The sequence below is a fragment of the Salarias fasciatus genome, chromosome 3 (assembly GCF_902148845.1).
Source record: "Salarias fasciatus chromosome 3, fSalaFa1.1, whole genome shotgun sequence".
NCBI lineage: Eukaryota > Metazoa > Chordata > Actinopteri > Blenniiformes > Blenniidae > Salarias > Salarias fasciatus.
In genome coordinates this window covers 17,222,878-17,234,550 of record NC_043747.1, presented here as the reverse complement: position 1 = coordinate 17,234,550, position 11,673 = coordinate 17,222,878, and the positions used below count along the sequence as shown (strand labels likewise).

At 46.0% G+C, this 11,673-nt stretch overlaps 1 protein-coding gene and 1 long non-coding RNA gene across 2 annotated transcripts; one reads left to right on the top strand and one right to left on the bottom strand.

Moving 5' to 3' along the window:
- Positions 1-2,440: 2,440 nt before the first annotated feature.
- On the bottom strand, positions 2,441-3,806 carry LOC115386111 (uncharacterized). The gene is made up of 4 exons (XR_003931273.1): positions 3,682-3,806; positions 3,472-3,592; positions 3,298-3,348; positions 2,441-3,155 (listed from the first exon to the last, which is right to left on the bottom strand). It is a non-coding gene; the product is annotated as an uncharacterized LOC115386111 (long non-coding RNA).
- Positions 3,807-5,164: 1,358 nt separating this feature from the next.
- Positions 5,165-11,315, top strand: syt4 (synaptotagmin IV). The gene is made up of 5 exons (XM_030088314.1): positions 5,165-5,455; positions 6,965-7,581; positions 7,669-7,992; positions 10,603-10,723; positions 10,974-11,315. Exons 1-5 carry the CDS (start codon positions 5,422-5,424, stop codon positions 11,291-11,293), a joined length of 1,416 nt encoding a protein of 471 aa, XP_029944174.1. The 5' UTR covers positions 5,165-5,421; the 3' UTR covers positions 11,294-11,315.
- The last annotated feature ends 358 nt before the right edge of the window (positions 11,316-11,673 follow it).

The following is an 11,673-nucleotide window of genomic DNA, read 5'->3' as shown; positions in this document are numbered from 1 at the left end:
AGCCTCGGCCGGAGCGGCACCGTGGAGACGGGCAGAAGATTTTCACCTCGACAAGACTAAAACTGTTTCTTTATCATAATATAAAATTCATTCATTTATACATTTACTAATATGCCACATCATTATGCTGCTGTCAGAGATGAAGTATCATCAGTAAAGGGAACAGACGTAACAACTCCACATGGAGTCCTTGTTTATGTTGAAGCAGCCTTGAAAGATACGCCGTCAAAGTGTTTGCATGCAACAGACAGAAACTCTCAAACATCCTCGATGGAGACGTCAGCCCTCGGCTCCCCTTCATACCAAATTGTGCAGTGTCGTGAAATTCTTCAGGCGACCAATCAGAGACGTGAAACAATAGGCAGATGAGAGTCCTTGAAATGTTGGATGCAAAAAGAGATTTATTCTTCAACAAAAAAAAAAACCTCTGAATCCACAACCGGTTTGTGAACTGGATTCTCAACACAGTACGCCTCCTTTTATTCAGTTCCATCGTCACACCTTAGCTTGTCATCACACAGTTCTTCATATATTTTCTGGGGGCATCAATTTTTCCAACTACAGCGATTTTGAGTAGAGCATGTATTTTTAGTGTGTGACAGCATCCTGTATCATAATCGTTGCCTGAATGGAATAAATGCACTGGGGGCTCATGAGAGACCCTCATAGACTAGCAGCACCAGTCTATGAGGCATCTCTGTATATCATGTTTGTGGCCGTTACGCCGTATGATTTGGCCAAGAGGGAACATGTACAGCAGAAAGAGAATCGGACCCAGAACAGATCCCTGAGGTTCTCCACAGAGCAGGTTTCCTTTACAGACATGACACCATTTGTGAACCATTAAACACATCCCCAAATCTGTTTATCATGATCTACAGTGTCAAAGGCAGAGCAGAGCTCCAGTAGAGGAGGTAATTCTGTGAAGAAATGCAAATGCAGCCTGGAAACCTCATTCTAAAGCAATGAGGATGAAACGGAGTCAGATGGATCTAAAACAGAAGCACACTGACTGTTAAAACATGAAACCAAAACATCCAGACCACTATGAGCTGTCTCAGCATCAAATAACACAGAGAACCCTTGAGAAACAGCCTGGTTTAAGATTCGCTTTTGAAATAGTGGTTCGGCAGGAAGACGATCCAGGTAAAAAGAAACATGAAAACAAACGCAGCTGTGATCACTCCATGTTTAAACCCAGGGAGAACACAAGGTCCAGCTGGAGACACGTTGTTGAAAGTGTAAAGATATGAAGATGAAAGTCTCCTGGTGTTATGAGACTGTCCAATTTGATGACAGATGATGGAAAAACCACAAAAATCTGCTAAGAAGGCTCCAATATCAACAGATCAAAGAACAATATAAAGGATGCATGTGGTCAAATCTGGTCTTCAGTTGAAGATGAAAAAATAAAGACACTTTGGAATTCTCTATTTATTGTTCAAGCAGATTGAAAACACAAATGGAAACAAATTTGTTATTCAGTGCAGAAGTAGTAAATGCAGCTAAATTAGTAAAGTAAATAATGAATTAATAAAACAAAAACACATGCAACAATAATATCACATGAGTTCTAATACTGCAAACGTAAGAGAACAAAAACCATGAGACCACCTTGTGAAGCCTAAGAACATTTAGCAATAAGAGACATAGAATCTAAACAGATCTGTGAAACACATGAACTGGATTTAAAGTTCAGTTCATCTCACCAGTGACACTGAGGACTAGAGGTGTGCGATACTCCGAATTTTGGTATTGATCCGATACCAAGAAAATACTGGGCCAGTATCGCCGATGCCAATACCGATACTTTTTTTTTACTAGGTTTTTAAAAAATGTTTTTTAGGTTTTTATTTTTATTTTACATACATCACAGGTAGCAGTTTCGCTGTCTGATGCTCTGAAGTAGCTCCTAACAGTTCCTGCTCCTCTTCCTCATCTTAAATTTGCCATTAATATACCAGTCTGTCTGATCAGGAGAAGGAGAGACAGAGCATTTTCACGGGTGCGGGAGGGCCTGCGGGGGGGGGGGGGGGGGGGGGGGGGGGGATGCTTTTTGCCCCTGGATATCATGAGCAGTTATCCTACAGTAAATAAATACATTTAAAAGAAAAATACCTGAAAATGCGCAGCAATAACACGATAAAAAAACTTTAAAAACACACAAGCTGTGTCAAGACGCAGCATCTTCAGAGTCACATGCTGAACCACATTAAACAACTCCAGTCATCAGTGTAAATATACTGTAAACTATAGCTGGCTGTCATTCACCGCCACCTTTGATATATATTATATTTTCTTAGTTCCATTAACACAATCAGGATTTATTTCAATTGACTAAATATATGAAAATAGTTTAATCACTGCTAAAATGACATCTTTGACCACCAATTGAAAAGCAACGTCAAATTATGCTGGAAATACCAAAATCTTAACTTGGCTTCTCTAAAACACTCCCTGGATGTTCTGGAGGCTTCTGTTGGAAACCTCAGGCAGAGACCTCTGTCTGTGTCGGGGTCTGGTCCGTTTACGCTGCTTTTAAAAGTTTGTGCAGATTGGTGGTGTTACCGCAGCAGCGAATCACCTTCATGCACACATGATGCAGTGTCTTGGTCTGAAGCTGTGAAATAAGTCCACACAGCGCATCTTTATCCGTTCACCATTGCTTTTCCTCTCTCTCTCTCTCTCTCTCGCTGTTCTGACATGGCAGTGAAGAGCAAAGGGAGGAGGGAGCGGCGCAGAGCGCGTTGACGAGCGTCTGAGCACTGAAGTGAGCGAAGGTCCGACAGAGAGGCTGTGCTGACTCTGCCAGAGCAGAAAAAAAAAAGTCGATCTCAACGTGCAGGTATCGATCGATACCGATACTAACTTTGGTATCGATACTATCGATATTTGGATCGATCCGCCCACCCCTACTGACGATATCTTTCCTTCCACTTCCTTTTCAGTCCCGTCATTTCATCCGCAACGTCCTTATCTAACCCCATCACTCGCTCCCCGGATCTCCACCTGTGTCTCTGAATCGAGTCAAAGGAGTCAAAGTCGTCCTGTGCTTCCCTCCACAGGGTTAGCTCATCCGGACGATAGCGATATCGTCCGTATTTGTTTGTGATCGTACATCCGTGAGAAGCTGCCACTCTTTCCCGGTCTAGAGCCTGAAGGAGGGAGAAGAAAAAGATTCATGACATGTGGTTTCACTGTGTTGTGACATATGACGACAATAACATGCTGCACTTCAGAACTAAAAGGCCTGTGGGGAAATTCTTGTATCAGCAAAAGAGTAAATATTCAAATAACCTCAAACATCTGCTGTCTTTCTCTTGCTCTATGATAAAGCTCCACCATTTCCTGAAAACACAGAGACAACAGACAGGAGTCAGCCCAGGGAAACTTTCCCGTTTAGTCAACTTTACATAAGAATAACAGAAATAATGAATCAAGTCGAATGAAGGCTCCAACTCGTGGTTTTACCTGTGAATATTCGTCTGCATTTGCAGATAAAAGGAAGCAGAGCAGGATGAGGAGAAGACAGAGTCCTGGAATCCTCCTGAATCCAGCCTCTCTGCCTCTCTCTGCCTCCGCCATCACTGACCTGAGAGAACACAGTTTATGTTAGAATCACTGCGAGGAGGGGGGATGGTTAAACTGCAAATGAAGAATAAAGATCGTCTTTAAACTTACCGATCAGAACAGCGGACAGCGTCAAGTTTGAACGTTAAAGTTTCCTGAACCCACCGGAATGAAAACGAAAGTGAAAGTGATGCATGGCGCCTGCTCCGCCCAGGCGGTGTGTGTATGCGTGTTTTTTTAACATGTGTTTTGCAGCTTTACACACACTATTCGGTGAAGTGTTAAAAAAAAGGCTCTTTAGACCCATGCTATCAAGTAAAATCCATGTGTTGGAGCGTGCAAACCTTGCTGAGCGAGTTTGTCTTACAGCCAGTGTTTCATTTCCACTTGATTCCACCCAGATGAGCACTTCCTCTTTCTGCAAGACTGTTATTGCATCAGAAAATTCATAGTCTTGCTTAACCATGTGTTGATTATATATGTGAATGCATAAACGCTTCACGCTATCTCCCTCTAAAAACTTCCCATTGTTAAAAACACACAATACTACTGCACAACTGACGGTTGAAATGATCTTGGAAAAGGGAAAATAGTTCTTTTTTTTTTCTTGTAATTTCACAGAAAATCAAAGTGAAAACAGTTTATCTGGTCATAAAAGGAAGAACAGCACAACTTTCTTCATAACAATTGTAGAGCACTCAAAAACTATTTTTGATAAGATGCATTATTTCCTTTGAACGCCAGAGGTCAGTATTGGACTGTAATAAATATTTAAGAGATTGGCCTTTCATAGTGGATTCATGCACTCTGGCTTCACCTGAAACCACTAAACCGTGAAATGGTTCAGCGAAGGAGATGAGACTTCCTAACAGCTGTATTGCAGAGTGAAGTATAATGAGACAAACATTGTTCAAGAAGCTCACGCAGAAGCTCATTCACACACAATAATGACCTTTGACCTCTATTTTTGGTAAAAAAAAATTTCATGAATCAATTTGTTCATGTGAAATTAAGAATTCTACACAAGGAAGGAACCTGGTTCGGGTAGCGGGGTTGTGGTTATTTAGGGGGCAGACCGTGGTTCAAGCAGCGGTTCCCAGAGCCAAAACCTAACCATGACAAAGTCATGAATCCACTTGCTGCAGGTGTGATGAGGGCAGGAGCCTTAATCCAAGAACATTTAGGACTATGGGAGGAAACTGAAGTACTGATAGAAAGGTTTCATCTTTAAAAACCAACATAACTTCATGAAATTGAAATATTTATATGTTATTATGGATTGTAAGCCTAATTAAAAACTGAGACCAGACTCCGCTATGTTTCAGAGGATGGCCAAATTTACACTTACTGTAATGAATGAGGGCAATACCAAATAAGGTTGTACACACACACAGTTACACACACACACACGCTCAGATGATGCAGACTAAGGGAGTCCATTCCCAAACAATCAATCAGGGGGATTGGCTGAGCTGCTTCACCGGGGGTCCTGATTTCACAGCCAGCCTCCGTCACGACTGCGTCAGCACGGATGAGCTCAGCGTTACCGGCAGGAGGAGGGAGGAGGGATGGAGATGGGGGAGGGAGGAGGGACGGAGGGGGGAGAAACGGGGTGTTGCCGCCTCTGAGACACACTCACGCATCGCAGAGTACCAGCAGCAGGCTGAGGACACAGCAGCCTTTCTCTTCAGGAAAACAAAGCCGTGGTTTGGTTTGAATCGTCGAAACCAGACAAAAAGCCTTTTTATCATTTAACCTCGCTGAAGCGGAGAGACGGAGAGAGAGAGAGAGAGGGAGAGAGAGCTGTGTGGAAGCAGAAAGAAGATTTCAGCACCTCGGACAGCGGCAATCATGGCTCCAGTGTTGGAGGATGGAGCTCAGCTCGGTGAGTCCCACATCTCGTTCAATTTAAAAGAGATTACTTGGAAATTTCAGTATATTTGTAGTCACAGTAATGAGTAGAGAGTAATCAGTGGAGAAACGGTGGTTTCCATCCGTTTTAATTGATTTCCAGCCTCCATCTTGCAGCCTTAGAGAGACCAACAAGGGCGGAGGTGTTTCTATACGTTCACATCAGCACGGCTCTGTCACCTGGTTTCATCTGGTCCAGGTGAAGCCTGGGAAGCACCTGTTTATGTTCTGCCTCTTCCATCCATCCGTCCGTCCATCCGTCCGTCCGTCTCTGTTTGCCTGGAAAGCCCACTCCACCCAGGAACCTGAACTGAAAAACTGAAACATTGATGAGGGAGAAAACAGCCCGAGCAGAGGCTGAATTGACCCTGCTGATCCTCAAACCATCTCTTCAAATTAAGCCAAATAACATTAAACCATAAAACACGCACAACTACCACAAAGAAACAATATGTGTGAACATGGATTTTAGTGTCCGATTTATCTCAGTGTCCCGGGCACTGCGTGAGGAAAATGTAAAATGATCAACGGCTCTTTATCTGATTCCTTCAACACACTTTTGATTGCAAAATGAATAATCAAACATCACTTCTTCTTCCTCTCTTTGTACGGGTCGACCCGAGTGCTTTTCCACCGGCTCGCTCTCTTAACTGCAGGAAACGGTCTGCGTTTCCTCTCAAATGAGCCCATTAACTGGATGCATGAGAAAGCAGCTTGATTGTTGTTGAGTCACGGCTCGACACCGCAAAACAAAAGGACCGAAGCTTTTCAGAGGCAAACATCCCGCTAATGCGTCTCCATAACGATGCTCCAGGAAGCAGAAGTGCCATTAGGAGGAGTTATGTCCCTGAACATATCACCGCTGCTGGATGCGAGAAAATGGTTTGGAAAAGCGTTGACCATTTCCCAAGTTGTGGGATACTCTCCCTTGAGATGGGAGGAATATAAAAGAGTATATTTATGGTAACGATGCTAATACATGGAAGCTCAGCCATCCATATTATCATGTTACATCTACTGCTGACTTCTAAAAACAGTATTTTTATGTTCACCTGTTTACTTTTTAGGGTTACCTGGATGTCTGATTTTAATAATGATTCAGATACCCAATGCAACGATTCCAGATCTGAGTATCTCATTTCTGTCAACCTGCCAACAGGACGTCAATCAGTCTCTGATGACGTTGTGTGGTTATCCCGGCATGTGATTACGCACATGGGCTGTGTCCTGCTCTGTGACCATGTTTGGTAAATGAAGACATCGATGACAATCACGTTCAGATTGTTTTGTTTTCGTCCTCGATCTGAGTCAAGGCTTCAGTCTGTGTCATCCACAAACAAACAAATGGCTTCGCTTGCTTTTGTGCAACACTGAAATCTGTTCGAGATGTATATTTAGAAGACGGGTGATTGATCCACGTTTTTGCTGGAAGTTTAATTGAGTCATTTTTCCCTTCCTTCCTGCTCTCCGTCCGCCCCCACAGTGGCTGTGCCAGTGGGTGTTGCTGTGATGAGCGTCTTTGGCCTCGTCTTCACTGTGTCAGCGTTTGCGTGGATCTGCTGCCAGCGTAAAAACACCAAATCCCAGAAGACCCCCCCCTACAAGTTCGTGCACATGCTCAAAGGAGTTGACATCTACCCGGAGAGCCTCAGCGGCAAGAAGAAGTTCGCCGCGCCCGCCGCGTCGAACGACGCCGGGAAAACCGACGTCAACGGGAACTGCCACGCCGCTCTGCCCGTGAGCCCCAACGGCTCCGGCAAACAACTGGCTTCGAGTCCCAACGGTTCCAGAACGGCTCTGCATCTGGATCTGGAGAAGAGGGACCTGAACGGCAACTTCACCACCAAACCCTTCCACCACCACCACCAGAAGGTCCGGAGCTCCCCGGACCTGGAGCTGCCCTCGCCTCACGCCGGCTTCACCCAGCCGGGCGCGACGGACCGCCGCGACCTGCCCTCGCCGTCCAGCACCCTGTCCAGCCAGGCGCCCACCCCGGCTGTGGACCGGCCTCAGGCCGAGGAGAAGGACAGCGGTCTGGGGACCCTTCACTTCTCCCTGGAGTACCAGCCGGAGAGGAAGGCCTTCATCGTCCACATCAAGGTACGTGCCAACGGCGGCAATCAGGTCAAAATCTTAAATTCTGACTGAAAGTGATTCGATGGACTCACAGCCTGCTTTTCGATCCAGGAAGCCCATGGCTTGAGCCCAACTGATGAGCAGTCGCTGACCTCTGACCCCTACATCAAACTGACCCTGCTGCCAGAAAAGAAGCACCGGGTGAAGACCCGGGTGCTGAGAAAGACGCTGGACCCGGCCTTCGACGAGACCTTCAGCTTCTACGGGATCCCGCTGGCCCGGGTGTCGGAGCTGGCCCTCCACTTCATGGTGCTGAGCTTCGACCGGTTCTCCCGCGACGAAGTCATCGGGGAGACCCTGGTGCCCCTGTCCGGGATCGACCTGTCCGAGGGGCGCGTCCTGATGAGCCGAGAGATCATCAAGAGAAACGTCAAGGTAGGATGTGAATCTCGGGCTGTTTTTCCAAAATACCACCCGTTAAAACCGACTTTGTTTCTCCTGTTAAACTATCTGGTGGGTCAGGCAGTATGTTTGACATGCAAACTGCTCTCTTGGAGCATTTCATAGGTTCAATCTGGTTTGACACAGAAATAATGCTCCCACTGTTATCGTGCATAATCTTTCTGAGTCATTTACATTCACTGAAATGCAACAGTATGTAAATTATGGGCATTAATTCAAAATCATGCAAATGCATCACTTTATTTCTTTAGAATTAAGAGCAAAACTATTTCAGTCATTATGCTGGTGGCTCATGTTTTACACTGAAGAAGCGCTGCGGTGGGGTTTTTAAATATTTAGGACTGAATAAAAGCAGAAAAATGAGCTGATCGTAGAAGTCGGGGGAAGATCTGGTGTAGCATCGAGAATTCACAAACTGATGATGAGGGCCAGCTCTGTTTGAACAAACTGCTGAGGATTTAATTACGTGAATCTTTGTTTACTGTTCTGTTTGCACTGGAATCAGCACCGCTCAAGGCTGCTGCTCCAGGCTGTTTATTATTTGAGTCCGATTTAACTTTTTTAATCTGAGTTTAGCATGGATGGTCAGTGTGATGGGCTAACAGCGATCACGTGGTCATCCTTGCAGTCCCAGAGGTGTATTGATTAGATGGAGCGACACCAACACCGCACCATTACGGATCTGTGGGCAGCTGGTCAATAAACTCCTGCGCCACGCCGGCTGTTCCCGGCAGCTGAGATAACCACAGATGCACAGCTGGCGACTTCCAGCAGGTCATTGTTTCAGAGAAACGCTCGTAATAAGAGCAGCTGTGGAGCAAAGGGCTCAGATACTAAGATTTAATTCCATAATGCTCAATCGTGGTAATGTAAGATGATGTGATCAGTATCACAGACATGTGATCCAGTTTGCAGCACCATTACTATAGACTGAATGATACAGACATATATGAGCACATCTCAGGTTGCAGCTGGAGTAATTAAAGATCTATGGGCTGATTATTTCTCTCTGCAGAGCACTTCCAAAATGGAAGCTGAGCACATACCAGATGGAAGTGGAAATGTTCACCCATACCTCCCGTTTCCTGGGAGGAGCAAAAAGCTATCTGTAATATCTTCAACGACCCTGGATGCCGTACGGCACTCCAGAGGAGTGCGAGCAAATTCAGGACCGTTTCCCAGAAGCATGGAAATTTAATTCCAAATTTCTCCGTCGAGCTCTCCATCCATCAAAAATCCTCCATCAAGAGGATGATATTCCTCAGAATCTCCTCTGCTCTGCCTACGTTCATACTAACCATATTTCGCTGGCGCCGGAGGAGACAAATCTCATAAGCCTGTCGAGAGGCGGCTGAACATGTTTTTGAGCACTCATTGATTGCAGGATCTGTGCTATTGCTTTGCAGAGGGTTATTTTCAGATTCTTTTTGGTATATTTTCAGCGAAAACACAGTGGAAAAATTGCTTGGTCCTTTGTGTCTGTTGGCTGTGTGTCAGCTTGTTTTGCACTGGTAAAAATAGTTCAATTTCAAAAAAAAGAAAAAAAAGCTGTTTTGATGCTCTGCAGAGCCTGAAGAGAGAGAGAGAATAAAGAGCGTTATGTTCAGTAGAAGACATGTGCAGTTCTCTCTGATGAGCTGCAGCCTCTTGCTATAACAGGGTGGCGGCTCTCTTTGTCTGCATGGCGTAGATTTTGGATGGTGACAGCCAACTGGAAGGGGACACAGTACTGAGCAGTCTTTGTGCTCAGTCTCCAATAGAAACTCGCCGCCAGCAGATCGGTGGCAGGATTTTTCAGGTCAGGGCAGGAGGCTGCGTGAAGCAGTTGGTGTTGTTAGGTGTGGCCGCAGCAGGCAAGACGCTCCCACCTCTGGGCGTGGCGCGGCGCTGTGACAAGGCCAAAGCGCCGCTGGAGAGACGAGCCGGTTTCTCAGTGACACATTCTGGATGAGTTATGAGACACAGCCAGCCGGCAGTCATTAGATTAGAATCATTAGAGTCATTAGAATCCTGTCCAATGTATCTTAAGCTCTTTATATAATCTTTGACTTTTGCTTCAGTAAAAGTTTTTTATTGTTATTGTCTTAGTGTCTTTATTTGTTGCTGTTCGTGTTTAATGATGCAACTTTGAATTATGTTGGAACCGATGTGTTTCATTTAATGATATTTGGACTCACTGCATTAGGCTGCTTTTATTGGTAGCTTGTAACAGTAATATAATTTAAGATTAATATAGTATATTAGTTACAATTCATCAATTCTCATTCAAATTTTTATGAAATTCTTAACATTTTGCCTCTCTGAACACATAAGTGATGCATTTGACTACTTGAATTAAAATCCATGAAGCCAGTCAATTCCTATTACGAATACATAAAACTAAAGCAATACGTCATGTGACATTTACATTTACACTAATTATGATTCATTATGACTAATTATGATGATATTTTCATCATTAATAATTAGTTTTTACAACATTTTGTTACAGCTTCATGCTGAAATAACTCAGTGTTTGAGCAGCGGTTCTGTTTTGAAAGCCTTCTCCCTTCATCCCGTCGTTATCTTCCGCTCTGTCCGCAGAAGTCCTCGGGCCGCGGCGAGCTGCTGCTGTCCCTGTGCTACCAGTCCACCACCAACACCCTGACCGTGGTCGTCCTCAAGGCTCGCCACCTGCCCAAGACCGACAACAGCGGACTCACGGGTGAGCAAACAGACGAGGCCAGAATCACTCCTCACCCCCCGACTACTTTAGACGCTGTGATAGTCGCTATAAAGACACCGAGGCAGCAGCAAAGTAATCTGATCAGTGACACACACACACACACACACAGTGTTCACACAGTTTCTCCCCCCATCGCCGCCATCTATCATTTCCGCTCCATCGATCGCGCTATTGATCCGGTTTTGGGGATGATACTCCGGCCTCACAGACTCTTCTCGCCTTCCTGCAGATTCCTACGTGAAGGTGAACATGTACCACGGAAAGAAGCGCCTGTGCAAGAAGAAGACCCACGTGAAGAAGTGCTCGCCCAACCCCGTCTTCAACGAGCTCTTTGTGTTTGACCTGCCCTCCGAGGAGGGCCTGAGGGACACCAGCGTGGAGCTCCTGCTGATGGACTCGGAAGCGGGCGGCTCGCGCTGCCCCAACACCGTGGTGGGACGCCTGGTGCTGGGCACGTCGGCGGACGGCGCCCCCGGCGAGCACTGGAGGGAGATCTGCGACCACCCGCGCCGCCAGATCGCCCGGTGGCACGTCATGTCGGAGGAGTAGAGCGCCGAGCCCGCCGCCGTCCCTGCCGATCAGACCTGGACTGACGGGACCGAATGTCCCGCTTGCCTGTTACGAATCGGACTTTAAGTTTTGGGGGTTTTTTGGGGGGGTGGGTGGGGGGAGGGGCAGAAAAGCGGGGGTCATGACCTTGATGTAATTTCAAGTGATGTCATCATCCGATCAACCATTCGACAAGTCGTCTTTGGAGTTGCCGAGCGGGAGGCGGGGCCTGACGGAGAGGACCCCGCAGCTTTAAACAATCCCAAAGACCGGCGCCGACGGGCCACCTGGTAACACGCAGCATCGTCGCCATGGCAACAGCCAGTCGCCACTGTAACCGCGCGCAGTGCAGAATGTCTTAAATGTCGCTATTCCTCCTC